The following is a 16,984-nucleotide window of genomic DNA, read 5'->3' as shown; positions in this document are numbered from 1 at the left end:
TAAATAAGGGGGGAAAAGGAGGGGGGGGGGGAGGCAAGGGGCCTCACACATTAGGGGCAGCCATGTCCCCTGAGAAACCAGACACAACAGACAGCGTAGTACTGCCCAGCAGCATCAGCCTTTGCTAGGTGCAAGGGTAAGTGTCACCCCAGCAGCACTGGGGCAGTTACAGAGCTGTAGGTGAGAGCAAACAGAATTGCAAATAGAGGGACTGTAGCCTGCAACAAAAGCATTAACGCAAAGAGGGCTGCATATATACTCAAACTGCTTTAAAAGGCATCATTTACACATCCCAGGGAGAGATGACAGAGCATCACAGATTCTTGTAGGTTTGTTCCATTTTATCACATCACAATGTTTCTATTTTGAATGTTTCTGCTCATATTCCAAAGCAAAAGCATCATCAAGAAGCTACAGCAGGAGCCAGAGAGAACAGCCTCCCTCCTCATGAGCAGCAATCTGGCATCTGTTGTCTCTGAAAATCTATTTTTGAGGGAACATTCAATGTTCATTCTCAAATATTTTCCCCAAAATACATTTCCTAAGGGCTATTAACCCAAAATGCCACAGTCCTACCAGTGGGTGCTGACTGGAGTTGCATTTACTTTAAACTCTCTTTGGCAATGGATCAAGCCCAACGTGAAGAACTAGTATTGCTGCCTTCAAGAAGTGCCATCAACTGGAATTGAGGCTGAACTCCTGTCCCCACAGTGGCAGAGGGGGCTTCACTGTTCTTCTGGAGTCAGGCAGGGTCACCAGGAGTCGGGACCATTCCCAGTCACGCACAAGCGTGCTCCTCTCTGCACTTAGAGGCTCCTACCAGCAGTGAGGCCCTTCTCCCAGGGGCAGGCATTCTCCTTTGGGGATTGCTGCAGCGCATTTGCTGCCACGCATTTGCTGCCACACTCAGCTTGCTTTGTACTTCTCATGCTTTATGGTGTGTTTAAACAGCATGTTCAAAAGTTCTGTGAAGATAACTCCCAGTCCTATTTGGGAAAATAAGCGCATGCTACAGCAACGTGGTGCTGTGCGGGGCACAGCATGCTGGCTCCCAAGCTTCTCTGGAAGAGCTTGCTGTCGGCTCTTCACAAGAGCCAGCAAGACTTGGCAAACACCCTAAAAAGCACACTCCGATAATTATCCTAAGCCTGGGGTACACTGCAGTCCAGGTTTAAGGTACAGCTTGTGGCTGCTGCTGCCTGGGGGGGCTGCAGTCTGCATTACAGCTCCATCTCATGGCCCCAGAGGAGCACGCTATGTCCTGGGCAGAGCTAAGAGCCTCTTGGACAGGACCCTTCTGAGGAGCCCTGCCCAAAGTGGATGACAAGCTGCGGTCTGCAGTGGGTTGGAGGGAAGATGCATTGAACCCACCACAGGTTTCCTGAAGCCATGTACATCTTGCCTTTGAGATGTTTATCAGACAGTCTGAGAAGAGAGGAATGTCCCGAGTGCAGATAACTTATGCTGGAAGCATGTGCTCAAACTCACTTCTTCCCACTCCAAGATATGCTTTATATTGTAAATAACTATTTGCTAATCACCAATCAAGGAGCCAATCGTCCATATTCCCTGCACACACAGCATAGGCTTTGAACCAGAGAGCCTATGACAGTGAGGGTCACGTATCTGGAGCTGGCAGGTTGTACAGGCGCTTCCAAGGGACATGCAGGTCATTCTCACTTGGAAAAAAACAACAAAAAGCAAGGAAAAACTGCCCTCCACAGTTGCTGTAGCCACAGGCATTCAAGGACAAGGAAAATGTGATATAATTGGCCTCCCCTCTTCTGCTATCTCTCTACCACGCGTATGTAACTATCAATCAGACTGTTCTCCAGGCTGATGAGCTGAAATATTGCAAGCAATTCTTTCTGTTGTCATGGAAACAACTGCTGTCAGGCCTTTTCCTTTTTTAACCGTGTCACTAAAGGCATGTTTTCATTCAGGAGCTACAGGGAGGCTCTCAGAGTCCAGCATCAGCACTCAGGCATTAGCGGAATCCACTCGGTTCACTCGCTCACCCTGCAACACAGCTTCTTCCTCCAGTGCTACTGCAGGGCCAGCCCACTCATTATTGTCCAAGATCAGTATGAAGTGGTTCGGCACCTCCAAGCCATTTTCAGCCAAATCCTTACACCCCTTCGGAAAGGCCCCAGACTAGATGCAGGACCCAAGAGACGCAATTTATCCCCTTGAGGATCTGGGCCAGCACGGAGAAGAAAGGTTCCTTTTTGTTTTACAGTTCTCAGATCCCACCACTATAATGCTAATCTCCGTTGCACATTTTGCGTGTACATATTCCACCCACCTCTGGTAGTCACCACACAGCCCTCCTAAGCCTGCAATTATCTTTAATTTAACAGCTACAAAATCCATCATCAGCTAGTGCCTAAGCAAAGCAGATCATACCGCAGTTGTAAGCAGAGGCACTGTTAATAGTCACGCCGAGAGATCCATCTAAGTGCCGTCTCTCAGAGCCATACCTTCCACAAAAGATACTGCTACATCAATTAGAGCATCAGAGCACCACATTACCCCAGGGGGCTGCTCTGTAACACAGGGCAGATACAGCCAGAAGTCCTGGGGAAGGTTTCGGGATTCCTAGGAACAAAAGCAACGCCCACCTCCCTCAGAGCCAAATCCACAGGCAATGGACACCAAGTCCACATTCTGCCATTCCTCCCCTGCAGCTCTTACTTCACCATGGCTCAAATAGCCTTCCAAAAGGTACCCAAATTCAGTTTTGTAATGAGAGCTGAGCCACTTAATGTAAAACTAAGTAGATGTACTTCTCTTCTGCAGGATAAGGACCTGGTGTTTTCATGGTAGTCCCAGGAATCTGGAACAATCAACCAAAAAGAAAGCAAGGCAGGCAGCTGCTCTGCCCAAAGTCACTAGAATGACACTAACATTACAAAATTGTTAATGAACTTCAGAAAACCTCAGGACATCCCTTGTAGAACAAAAGCATGCTGCTGCAGACCTCTGCAGAGCTACTGCAGAGCAATGCACCACTTCTACAGGATGGATGCAGACCAGCCGATCACTGTGGAAGTGGAAACAGAGTCTTGCAAGTCACTCTGGGCGATGCAGCAAGTGGGCAAACCTTTGCTGGGAGGAAGTCCCAGAGCCACTGTAGCTGCTTTATGGCAGCAGAACACACTGCTTTGAGACCAGCCTCCACAGTGTTTTACCACTTACCTCTGCTAGCACACAGAGGAGCGAAACCCCTGGCAGCAGGCCAGGCCCTGCCTGCTCCTGTTTGGATGCAGCGGCAGCCGATACCACTGGGGCCAGCAGCAGCAGGCAAACCAGGACCTGTGGTCTGCAAGTAAACAGAAGCACCGACTCACCAAAGCCCATCACAGAGCAGCCTTCCCTCAGCCCAGCTACAGCAGAAGCAATCTGTCACACAGGTTTGTGCTACAGCTCTGTCCTCTAATGTCTTCAGGAGCAGAATGGGAAAGGCAGATGTCTCTTATTTCCAGTTGAACTTGGCTGAACTTAAGGAGGAAACCTCTCAAGGCAAGGGAGAGGACAGGCTTATTTGTGCTCTGATAGACTTACTGCTGCTGCAACATGAGATACTGCAGTAACTGAGATAGGAGGAAGGAGAACTGTCTGTATTAAATATCTAGAAACATACTGACATACCTCCTTTCTCCCTCTGCTAGCTGGTCTGTTTAGCAGCTCGTGCTTACACCAGGCACTGTTGGAATATTCCCTTGGAGTTCCACTGATGCCTTCAGCCAAAGGAGCAATAACACTGTTCAGGATTAATTAAACAAAACCCACATATCCTCAATGGACACTATGGCCCAGCAGATGAGATATTTATTTATAATGTAGCAGGCTTCGAGGGAGGCATGGCAGCACATGGATTAAACATTACATAAAGATGATGCACAACAGGCCTGTGCTCAGGCTCATCTCAGTTCAGCGCCTGAACCCAAGAGGACAGAAGCGTCATGCATGAAGGCAAGTAATTCATTTTCTAAGCATGAGCTAAGAGGCTGTTAAACAGCATCCCACAAGAGCCAACCATGGAAGATTCAAGAGGTGCAGTGTTCTCTCAATGGCTGGAGTTTGGGGAGAGAAAAGGAAGGTAAAGACATGTAGAAAAAGGAAGAAGTCCTACTTGGTGCAAGAAGGATTAGTGACCCCTCCTGCTAGAGGCTTATTGATAACATGACCCCAAGCCTTACAGAAAACCCAAGCGGATGCCTCTGCTATCTGTCCCCTTTGTAGCTCCTGACACTCATGCAGAAATCTGTTACTGCTGTTCAGGAGGGAAGTTTATAATGTGCTTAAGAACAACTCTGGTCCTGGGTGCTCAGCTGCAGCTGCCCAAGCCTGTCTATGCTCGATTCACATATAAACCAACAAAACATACTGTTTTTGTTGTGCAACATGAGGGTAAAGGGAATGGGGGGGAAGGCAGGACATGGAAACTGCAGCTTTCCATTTAAGGGATTTGCAAGAGACAGATGCTCATCTGCCACCTGCATTTCTGAAAGCCACCCTCCAGAACAGCCAGTGACGCCCTTGGCTACAGCAAACACCACTGAACCAGCCATAATTCCCTCCCATACCCTCCCATCTGGGGACTACGAACAACCAAAACCTCAGCTTCTATCTATTTTGCTCCCCTCCTTCAGAGGAACATCAGAAGAAAGGAGTCATCTGCACCCTTCTTAACCCTTTGGCCTTTTGGTTATTTCTCAGCTTGGAATGAGTACAAACCATGGAGGGGAGTGGCAATTGCCCCCCTCCAGCAGCAGCAGCAGCAAGCACAGCACCACAGGCAGAGGTTACTGACAGCGCAGTGTACTGACTCTCCAGCCTGCCCTGGGTCTGGAAAAGCAGCCTCTCCTAGCAGATGGGAAGTCACACGCTTTCTTTCTTGTCTGTGCTCCAAGGCAGATCTGCAAAGACAGACCGAAAGCTTGCAATTTCACAGCGAAGACGTGTGTAACAAGCTGTGCTGATTCCTTGGAGGACGGATATATGGCTGTCAAGCATTGTGCTAAACTACACATAACTATTGGCAACAGTGACTGATGCAGTTTGTGGGAATATCAACAGGTTGCAACAGCCCAGCATCTGTCACCATATTTAAATGAGTCTGTTCTACAGATCCTCCTACATATGAAATGTTTTATTAAAAGGGAAGAAATTTTCATCAAACTGTAGGAATAGTTTCTTCGAAATTGAGATGTAAAGTAAAGCAAAGATTACCCACTGAAATTTTGCCATCTTTTCTCTTAACCAGAACACACCACTTCCCCAAGTGATCCTGGGAGCACAGGGTAGCCAGTCCAACTGGTCTTTGCTTTAGGCAGTTTGGAAGTCAGCTGTCTTTACTTCATGTTAGCCTCTCACAGGTCCTAGAGTGCAAGACTTTGGATTGTAGGCAGTAAAAGGAAAACTTCTGCCAGGCTACAGATTACTATATATGAAGGCCAGGGGAAACAATTACAATTCGGTCTGATATTCTCAAAAAACCCCAACAAAACAAACTAACCACCCCCCAGTATGAGAACTCCAAGAAAACAGTTAATTTTGATTTAAAAGCTGCTAAAGGACAATTTTGGGTTTGAAATTACTCTTTTTAAATCTGTATTTTATTTTGAGTTTTAGCTTTGGTGCCACTCTTCCTCTACCTGCTAGTTAAGACTGCTGCACTCAGTTTTCTTCTTACTGCATCACTTTTGTTTCCAATACATTACAAGAAATCTTACAACACAGATGTTCTGCTGATAAGAAGCCAATGGTACAAAGTGTCTCTAGTTCCTTCCTCACATGGATTTCCTACACGTTGTTGAAGAAGTTAAGGAATCTACCACCAAAGCCAACTCCAAAGCTAAAGGACCAGGCATTTTCTCAGTTAATACGTATGTGGGAATATTCTCTACTGTGGAGAATGCACAACCTTGTAACTGCTTGGTGTCATTTGGGGGGGGAAGCGGGGGAATCACACCTGGATATTTTCAAAGTTATAAAGCCCTTGGAAAATTTTAATATTGCTGGGAGTCAAGCTAATAACTGACAGTCACCACTACACTGACAACAGTAAAATTGGCTCTGTCTACTGATTGATGGAGGTCATGTGACATTTGTCTAGCTCTAAAATAAGTATTGGCAAAAAAAAAAGTCCTAAACCTTCATTCTTACCCAGTAGAAGGCACACAGACATGCTGCAGAGGGACATTTAACATCTCAGTTCAGCAGTACCCTATGGTACCAACACCTCACAGGTGGAAGTTGGTTAAGAAGCTCCGGGTTGGATGGAAGGCTGTGTTGCAAAGAGAGATGCTGGTGGCAGGCTGCAGAACAGAGCTCAAAGGTAGAGTCTGACAAACTGGATTAACTATGGATCACATTCATTGTCCATCCTGGCGTGACTTGACAGGATTAAACTCCTGAATAAAACATATTTGCCATCTGGACAGCTCTAACAATGATGCCCTTAGAACTCCGGCACATTCTCAAACAGGGAATAACCAGAGCATGTCAGCTTAGGGGTTCATGGCATTTTCTGCAGAGCTTATGGCCCAAGAGCCAAGACTGTGTTCCTTTCCCTGATCCCTAGTATGTAGGCTGGCAGAATAAATAGAAAACGCAAACTAGCTCACTGAAACAAGGCAAATTAGTTTTGGAGATCAATGACTAAGATATCAGGAGTATTTCACTTATGCATTTAGGCAGAAGCCCAGCTACTGTGCCTTTCACCTAATATGCCTCAGTTAACTTCAAACACCACAATGCAAAAAAGCACTGCAAGTTTTTTAAATCGGATTAAAAAAACACCACAAACACACAAGCTTTCATTGCTTTTAACACTCATTTATGGTATGATATAAGGTAAGGAGGACAGGAAATATGACCAGTTTAGACCCAGAAGATTACCCTTGGGAAGACAGCAAAGGTTAGGGGATAACACAGAAAGCACAAACTTTTGGTAGCAAAACCAGAGGAAAAGCCCCTTTGCACTTTTCTCACTATTCTCCTTTGCTGGTGCAGAATGTCTCAAGCCCTCATCACAGCAAGGCTCCATTTAAATAAGTGCTATCACCAGATTCAATAACGGTTCAGTGCTGGCTTGTGGCATCTCTCCACCTCCCCCAATTTCAAGGCAATTGCTACAGAAGTCATGCATGCAAAGCAGGGACAGAGAAAACACTGTCTGTTGAGCTGTCGTTTCACATATAAATCTCAACAACATTGCAAAATTCAAACTGACAGTCTTTGTTTCAGCAGAGCAGAATTGGTACTATGAAATGCACTCCAGATGCTCAGTGGCATTTCTCAGTATGAATCTATTCCTAATTCAAGGCTTGCTAAGAAAATAAATACCTAAACTGAAGATTGCACTATGGGGAAAAACAAAACAAAACAAAAAAACCCCAACACATTAGATTTTGCCAAGAGACGGACTGAGCTTTCAGGGTCTTCAAAGTGGTCGCAGAGAAATAGCCTCCCCGCAGATCTATATGCAAAATGTCCCAGAAGCTTCGGAGCTGGCTCTCTGGAGTCTAGGGAAGGCAGGGCTGGAAGCACAACTGTGTTAGCATAACCTCCCTCTGGGATTTCCTGTTCATTGTTTGCAGAAACACCAGCTGTGGAAGCAAGAGCAGCTTGACCAACACAGACCTCTGGGTCTGCCCCATGTCAGCAGAGTTGAGAGGGAACACAGAGAAGCCCTTCACCAGAGAATTGCAGAACCAAAAGACCGAACAAACCTTTGGACAAACAGAAATAAATCCCTTCTGTGCCTGGGGTGGCACCAGAGACCAGTGACCTCTGCTATCTTGGATCCAGGCTGAGAAGGACCCTTGGGAACACATGAATGTGACTCAGAGTGGGGGGGACCCCTACCAGTCTCCCCTTTCCTTCAGTCCCCTTTGCTTGCCCACACCTCTCCTCTCCAGCATCGTGCATCATCCACCAGGCTACCATAGAAAACGCACCTTTCAAACAGACCTCAATTCTGCACAGACCAGTGTCATGTCAAAACAAGCACGGGGAGCTTAGCTGTTTTCATGCTTAATTCTCTGCTTAAATTTACTTGAGGCTGCACAAGACCAAACCCTACCATACTGGCATGCACCAGCCAGCCTCCAGCAAGAGCTTCTGTGCTCCAGGTAACCCTCCTCGCCCTTCTGCTTTTGGCTCCAGTGGAGCCAGGTAACAGGCACATCCATCTCCGCCGCTTCGCATTCCCAGCACTTACCCCGTGAGAAGTAGTCTGTTCTGTAATTCAGACTATTGGCTGGCCAAATGAATCATTACCTCACAGGGTTAATTAACACCACTGAGTGGCAATTGTTAAGCAAACAAACTTCTGGAAAAGCTAGAGATTTTACAGTCTTTTGCCAAATCTAAATATATGCAGCTTTTTAAAGATCTGACTGTGCAACAGTTTAATCACATGTGAGCACAACAGTTAAATATTATAATTTAAATATATGAGGAACATCACCAACTTGGAGAGGATCTGGGACATCAGGAGGAGGAAGTGGGGGGGCCTGAAGGGGTGCTCGGGCTCTGATGAGGCAGAGCCAAGCTGTGCTGGGTCAGCTGTGTGGAACAGGAAGCGATGGGCTTCTCTGCCAAGAGCACATGACAGACAGCAGGGAACCATTCAGCACTCTCAGATGGTCTGGCACGGACATTTTCTAGCCAGCGCTAGATGATCCATGCTGTAACCCCTTTTCCTCCCCATCCGGTCGCTCCACATCTCCCTTTAAGCCCAGAGTCCCAGCCAACCCCTCACTTTTACAGACAGATCAGTTAAATAAAGGGAAGCATCTTCTCCCTGCACCAATCATTCCCATGTCATCTGGAGCATTTTCCACTTCATTCTGCTACAGGGTACGTCCAGACTGGTATTAAAGGGGAGACACAGGGGTTCTCTGACTGACTAGCCCATGAGAAATCCAGTGATAACCAAGCTGTAGGGTGCTGGAATGAAATGTCAGGCACTTTAATGATGACTGTAGTTTTAGTACTTAATTTTGCCTTTAGCTTTTAAAGTTAAACCGGGTCTGTCGCACCCATTTGCACACATTCCTTTGGAGCAGAAGTGTAGAGGGTAAAATATGGGGCTGCTGAATCTGCCTAACTTTGGAGTCAGTATCCATATTTTACTGTGGCAGGACAGTACACAAAATGACAAGCATTTGTAAGCAGATTGTTTGGACCACAAACAATTTACAGTCTCCTGGGAAAGCTTTTCTTTCTGTCACCATATAAGAAATTAACACAATTTGATTGCAAAGATTGCGTAGCGCTCCATACATTCCTCAGAGATTACTTTTCCCCCAAGTCTCCCTTTAAGCAGGAAGCTTTTTTTTTGTTAATACAGAAGCTGATGGAAGTTGACTAATGCTGTTAGCTATCTTTTGATCGGAATTGATTTGGCGGAAATTGAAATAATCTGCTAGAAGAAAACAAAAGTACTACTATAAAAACCTACTCCAAGATTGAATTACTTTGGTTTCAGAAGTGGAAAAACGTTGCTTTGCATGCATCTGTGCAGTGACAAATGCACAAAGTACCTTGAGGCATTTAGTAACAAATGGTCATCAATGACCACCTTTACCAGAACACGGGGCAGTGGAGTTCAGCTCCCCACAGTGCAATACCCCTAAAAGACATCCCAACAAGCTACCTGCCATTTTTGCTTACAATCCACAGTACCATGCCAGGGAAAAACAGAAGAATGCATATTGAGACTGAACTTCTGTTTGAATTAGGGTTGGTGAAATTTCTTGCACACAAATACTGACAATAAATACAAACTAATTATCTTTTCTCTCACCCAAATCCAGCTGCATCAGTCTTGTTTACATGCAAGCTTCTTAAAACATTGTGCAAGCACTTAGCGAGTCAAATCAATTCCAGATCCTTTACCCAGAGCCAGGTTATCTGTTAAGAAGGTGGAACGGAGGCTCCATGATCCAGCCACAAGGATCATGCCAGCTTTTAATACAAGTTTTATGTAAAACACACCTAAAAATAGTTTGAAAGGAACTGTCTCCAATGGCCCATCCCAGGCTCTCACAAACAAGACAAAGCAGTGGATGCATCTAGCAGGCAATCAGCTGCAAGCATCCAGCTTCCCCTCACACTGGCTAGCAGTTCCCAGACCTTCTGGATGAACACATTTCTATTACTTCCACAGCTCTGTATACCCACGCCAAAACAAAATGACATTCATACACGTGACTAGTTAGCTGCTGATACTGTTTGACAGTTACTAATCGTAGGCTTGTCTGGAAGCAAAGACAGACAGGAGAACAAAGTGACGAAGTCTATAAGCACTGCTCAAAGTTTACTTGAAGAGAAACTGCCTCGCAAACCTTACCTGTGCCAAGGATGCTCCCCTTCCTTTTTTTAGCTCTGAGAAGTTCTCACTCAGTTTTCCTCCCTTGTTACTTGAGTTGCATTTATAGCACATCCACCTCATCAAGCCTTTAGTTACCGTACCGCACTCTTTACTCAGCAGACACAGCGAATGGTACAAGTGGCCACAGCTGTAAAGAGAAGAATTCTGCTGGGTGCTTGAAAGCAGGGCAACACAGCCTGACAGCTCTACACTTCGGAGGGGAAATCACTGGTCAATGGAAAACAAGGCTGTTTATCTGTAAATACAGATCAGCAGTGTATACACTCCCTTCGTACCTCCACACCATCCTGTAGTATTTCTAGACTTGCAAAAATAACAGTAGATGCCTATTTGCTGATACAGCTACAGTTCATAATACTAAGGTAATAATGATTTTATCTTATTTTACAGCCAGCTGGCCACAGACAGGAATACTGGAGATGCCAACAGAGTATGTAGTCAGGGCTGCAATAGATCCGAAATGTAAAAATACAGGCAAATGAACCCAGGGTGCTGCAATTGCACAAACTGCATTGCTGGGAGAGATGATAGATAAACTGACAGCTTACTGAACAGCTCTCACAGAATTGTAAGGCAATTCTTTCCAGCCAAGACAGAGCTGGCTGCATGCAAAGACAGCTGGCTCAGGTGGGTTTGATTAGCCAGCCCTTTTAAAGTGCAAGGGAGCAGGGATACATGCTCACAGGAATACATATGATTACTTGTGCAAGTCAAAGACCAGTAGCTTCCCCCCACCCCACCCCTTTTAAAACTACTAACATAATCACAGCTGTGATCCTACCCCTTAACTTTACCTGAAAACAATGATTTCATCAGCAGTTTCTTGCCGCCTTTTGTACTGCTGTAGACAAATGCAGCAGTAATCCTGCTTTGGAGTAAGCCCTCTAGTGACAGAAGCTCTTAGGTTACACAGGGACCAGTGGAGATCATGGTTTAAAAGATTCGTAGTTGTCTCTAACAGGGTCTGTGTGGAAAACAATATACAGAATAACTAGGTCATTTTGTCATCTCCAGACTGCAGAAACTTCATACTGATCAATTCTTCATAACAAGCAGCTTAGCAGATTACTAAGAGCAAAACCAACCCAACAAAATTGCTTCTCTTTGTATGTTTTCTAGCCACTGCCCTCAAAATACTCATCCTTTCATCACATGTTAATGAAGGCAATAGCTTTTCACTCTTAAATAGATAAATCCTTTATTGATTTTTGTCAAAGAGCATTAAAAGAGACATAGTAGGCTCATTTTTTCATCTTCCATACCAGACCCCCCTTTTTTTCCTCCTCTACCTGGTAAGCTACTGCTTACATCTCCCATTTTAGGAGAAATGTGCTGATAAAAATCAAAGCCCAAACACACTATTGCAATTAAAATATGTAAAAACCACTGAATTTCTTCATCTGCTAGTTGTCCCCAAGTGAGATGTCCATTTCTGAAGAGCCAAAAGCAAAATACCCTTAGTTTTTAGCAGTCAGTGCTTCTTTCAGCAATAACAGGTATCAGGCATAGGTGCTCTGGTCCGTGATCTACCGATATTCTGTAGCAGCCAACTTGCAAAAGGCTGCAGAGGTTGCACCAGCAGTTCACATCTGGACTAGGCCAGATGTGACACACAGCCTGTACCAGACAACTGCCAGGCAATGACAGAGGACCTATGCTGCTCAAAGCAGATCTTTACCAAAGAATCCGAACAGAGATAATGACTCTTTATGTTCAGCCCTCTACAGTAAAGCTATCTCCCATTTCATTTTTAAATTGGATGCTGCTGCATGGAGGCCTGAGCAGTAGCTAGGATAGTAGTACCATATGGTAGGCAGAACAAGGAAGGGTGAGTTTGGAGGAAGACTATGCATTCTGCTTTGGGGAAAAGGAGTTTTAGAAAACTGTTGAAGTTTGGAGACTGCCTGGGATTTGAGACTGGACAGAGAAAGGCAGGAGTGAGATAAAGGTGAAATCTCATTAGGTGACAAAGGAAGTGCAGCATTACCATTGGGAAGTGGCAAAACAGCCTAATTTAAAGAGCTCTTATTCAAAACTGCATAAAAAGACAAAACATATTGGGTTTGTGCCTTTGAATCCCTAACTGCAGGATGAGTTGGAGAAAAAGCAGATGTTTATCCTTCCAGTACATTTAACATTTACATGGTGAACTACAGAGGTATTCACCATGTACCTGTCAGTCCCTTCACTTGCAATCTGTCTGTGAGCAATACAAACTCATTCCCCTTCCCCCAGTCACACAAATATAAATCACTTGCATGTCCATTTACTTTGCCCTGCAGAGAGAAATGACAAATGAGAGAGAGTAGTAGGCTGGATAGCTAAAAGTAATCCCTGCATACAGCAGTGGGCAGAACAGAAATGCATGCAACTTACTTGTTCATAGTTAAAAGTGTCCAGCATTCCCAGGACAAGTCCTTGAATTTCTCCAAGTTTCCCTTTTCCATAAACTGGATCCTGTATGAAGACATGAAAAGCTGCAGCTGAATCACAGGATATGAACATTCTGGCTTTTTTTTTTTTAATTTTCTTTTTCTCTCCAGATTGGCATTGCAAACAGAAGTTATGACTCCAGATTTAAAGATGCTGTACATGCACAAGGACAGCAGAATAATCCTATGCAGTGATGGGAAAATTGGTAATTAGCAAAACTGAAGAGATGACAACATCAATACTAATTACTGTGCTTGGGTCAAAAGACTTCAGATGTGACCTTGGAAACTTCATTCAGGAGATGTAAGAGCTGACTGGAGAATGCATTTGAGGAATATAAAAGAAAACAGCAAAAACCACCCTGTAGTGACACAGGAGATATCAACTCCAGCTGTGCTGACCCTTAACACCAACTACTATGAGGTTCTGCTGGTCAGTGAGCTCCTAGGCTGCCTTGCAGGGCTCCAGGCCCACGCTGCCAATGCGCACTCACCTGGGTCAGAGGGTAATTCGCTCTGTGCATCCACAGGTCACCCCCAAGCTCATTCAACACCCCCTCAGCTGTGGGTTAAAAGAGCACAGACACAGTGGGCTGTGCAGCTGCGGAGCACTATGCAGGAATCCTGGGCAATCCTGGTCTCACATCCCAGATGACAGAACATCATCTAGGGAACAGGGGCCTGGGGCTCTTCTGTTGCTGCAGGGAAGACTTCCATGTGCCCTGAGCAGCTTTATTTCCACGTCCCAGCAGCACAAGTGAAGGGTTGTGGTACAAGTCATTGCCCTGGTGCATCTCAACCACATTCCTTAGGCCTGCTCCAAACCAAACATCCCCTTCTCCTCCACAGCCACCCTGGCACCCTCTGAAGCATCACTCAGCGCAGGACAGGAACCCGGGTCTAGGATGCATCACACTGTTCTGGGCGAGCTTAGTGAGGAGCCTTTTGAGAGCTGCTCTCCTCTCAAACAGGCAGACATGGACAAAGCACTAGAAGAGGGGAGAGACTACTTCAATGACCTTACCTCCTGCCAGGCCCTGTTGCAAAACAAGAGGCTTACGGGCACACTGGAAAAACCTCTGCCAGGAAATACCTCTGCCCAACAACCAGCATGGTGAGAGTTTGCTGACAGCTCCTAGTGACCACAAATGCTAGCAGCCACCAGCACTAGTGTCTCTTGAGCAGAACTGACCCTGAAAGATCTCTCCATGCAGTTGCAGAGGTGCCCTGTCCCTTACCAACATGCAACATGGCACCACTTCCAAGACGCATGTGCCAGGAACACAACTTCCTCCTACTTGTCTTTACAGCAGCAAGATCAGACTAGAACGCAACACAGCGATGTTTCGCTAAAGATGCCTTGCAAGATGTTGGCTAACCAGCTGGGATCCAGCCAGTCCTTGTCTTTAACATAAACAGGAAGCAAGGAAGAGGAGTCGACTTAGTAGCAGGATCTACTACTGGCTACTGCAGTGGTGTGATCCTTGCGGTGCAGCCCAGTTTCAGTTCTGTCTCTGTGGCCTGAACAGTCTGATCTGCAAAAGACCAAGGCTGTGCTCCCCCCACCCCAAATTGGCACCAGCGAGGCACACACATGCCTATAATCAGAACAAGTTTATTCAGGAACACCTCAAAAGAGGATCAGGGGAAATCGTCTTTGTGTAACACACAAATCCTTGAGGCTGAGAGACAGTCATTTAATTGGACCTGGAAAAAAGCATTTTGCCCCACTGGGAGGCAGTGGAAGGATGCTGGGGGAAGCCTGCAGGAAGCTGAGAGAAGCTGACTGGTGAAATGGACAAGACACTGACAAAAATAGATAGAAAAATAGACTGGCAAGATACGAAAAGGAAACTAACCTAGAGAATAGAAAAATTACAGACACACAGCGGAAACAGGAACAGAAGGAGCTGGATGAACAAGCTCTGCATAAAAGGAATAAGAAAAGCAACAGGAGCAAGGCTGATTCCATGCTGGGAGTGAGAGCGAGGGAGAGAAAGGATAATCAAGAGTGAAAAAGCAAGTTGACAAAGACAACTAAAGTGGCATGGAAGTTACACTGCAAGATACCCAGAGAGATCACCAAAACAGCTATAGAAAGCAAGTCAGGCAATTTTTGAACAACAGTCTTCAGAGGAAATGTGACAAGCAGAAACACCAACGTTCAAGGCTAAATAAAAACAGCACTGAGTAATAGCACTTGAGTCAAAACCAGCTGTACATTTGGAATATACAGAAGAGCTCGACATGCTGCAGAGGCTACTTTTTTACTAGGTGAATAGCACAGCCTCAAACAACACAAAGTTTTCTTTCTGCATGCATAATTTAAAAGCAACAGCATAGAAAGTACACTACATTGAGTCACCATATGAATTATGGAGGGCAACAGGGAACTTGGGACTTCCCATGCAGCATGTACGTGATCCATAACATAGAGCAAGTTATTTTTGTATCCACCAGATACAAGTATATGGCCAAGGAAACTCAAACAGGTAACTCTCAAACTGTACAGATGCAACCATTTACATATAGCAACTCAAACAGCCCAAGCTGCAAAGAGAGGCTTTCAAAGCTTCTGGACAGAGATAGAGGAGGAAGAGGAGATACGAGGAGAGAGTAATAAAAGAGCCATGTACAGCTTTGCAGGAGAGGTATGTTGAGTCTGAGGGCCAATTTTCAGTTCCTTGTTTTTTTCTCAAGTCACAATCTCTCAAAAAATGGCAGGTAGGAAGAGAATGGACTTTTCTCCAAAGGGGAACCATGGGGTCTAGCAAAGCCTTATACCAAGCCTGTGAGTCAAGTACAAGTGAAGTTCATGCATGTTTCCTGCCAGCAGCCATTGAAGACAGTGCTTCACAGGCCTGGGTTGCAGCTATCTACCTGCCTCGAGCATGAAATCCAGAGCTGTAATTTTGCATTTCCAGCAAGTTATAATGCTTTCTTCCAATTTGCTGGTTTCAGCCCCCACAAATTTACAGTTGCAAAAGCCTTGTGGGATCATTTTTATGGAGGAATATGTTTCATTAATTCCACCTTATAAAATTTGTCTCAGTTTGGAATTTATGCATGCTCCAAATACACCATACAGGACGGCACATTAATAACAGTAAGTTGCACCAAGCCAGAACAGATCACAGCTCCTGTTTCCAGGTTGGTATTTCCCTGGGGACACAGCACAGTAAGGCAAAGCCAAAATCACTGCCCAGTGCTGCTACCAACAAACAGATCAGGAAAAGCTGGCAGGTATCCAGATGCAAGTCAGAGGTGCTTATGCAGCCTTTCAGCCAGTTCTGTCTCCTCCATTTCCAATTTCTTCCTGGCTCCAGCACTCACAGCACTGTGCTAATAAATGCACTATGAAATCAGAAAATACATTAATTTACAGCTTGTCCCATCTACAAAGGAACAGAGCAACTATTGTACATAAAACTAATACCAGCGTTGATCTTCAGGACTGGAAAGGAAAAAAAACAGGCAGGGCCCTAAGCAGGGGTGGAAAAAATTCAAGCAAAGGCTTTTTGGATCTTTCTGCTTCCACTCTAACAGATTTTAGAGATTCCTTCCTTCCCCACTTTGGGGTTCCTACAGGTGTTTTAATTTTAAATTTCTGGCTTCTCCTGTTCTCCATTGTGTAGGAGGCATCAGCTGCATCTACTTACAAAACATTCATGAAGGATTACAGCTTTGTAAGGGAATTAACACTCAACCTTTCAGCCCTCTTCAGACAGCATTCACATTCTTAATGACATGGAGTTTTTCTTAGTGCTCAAGAGGATTCCTCTAGTATCTCTTCTAATACAGCTATTTCAGACTTCCTATTTAATAAATAACTTTACAACTTTATTAAGGATGAGCAAGAACATAAATATATTAATTGTTATTTCATATGACTTCAATTATATAAAATTGAGTCAATATGTTGTAATAGGCAGATGCCAGGAGCCTACCTGTGAAAGCTGTGGAGTCTTGTCATAGCCCTTTAACAAAGCGCTTTGGTTGCAAAATTAACATTTGCATAAGGTATAATTCATAAGCAGTTAAGCCCAGAAGAGGAAGAAAAACAGTCCACTACAATTGGAACCCTCTAATTCCTTTTCAGAAAAGGCAATATAATCTACCTCAGTTTTTTGATGTCATCCACCTT

The 16,984-nt window shown here is 45.0% G+C and overlaps 1 protein-coding gene across 1 annotated transcript in view; it reads right to left on the bottom strand.

Moving 5' to 3' along the window:
• Positions 1-16,984, bottom strand: part of VPS8 (vacuolar protein sorting 8 homolog (S. cerevisiae)) — an 85,202-nt gene that overhangs the window by 1,997 nt on the left and 66,221 nt on the right. The window contains exons 42-44 of the mRNA XM_010561276.1: positions 12,785-12,865; positions 11,203-11,372; positions 10,367-10,535 (exon numbers count right to left, since the gene is read on the bottom strand). Of these exons, the coding sequence (XP_010559578.1) occupies positions 10,367-10,535; positions 11,203-11,372; positions 12,785-12,865 (420 nt within the window). The remainder of the gene's footprint in view (positions 1-10,366; positions 10,536-11,202; positions 11,373-12,784; positions 12,866-16,984) is intronic.

This window comes from Haliaeetus leucocephalus, unplaced genomic scaffold (assembly GCF_000737465.1).
Source record: "Haliaeetus leucocephalus isolate CR32 unplaced genomic scaffold, Haliaeetus_leucocephalus-4.0 Scaffold143, whole genome shotgun sequence".
Classification (NCBI taxonomy): Eukaryota; Metazoa; Chordata; class Aves; order Accipitriformes; family Accipitridae; genus Haliaeetus; species Haliaeetus leucocephalus.
The sequence above is the reverse complement of the archived record's forward strand: the minus strand, read 5'-3'. Positions and strand labels throughout refer to the sequence as shown.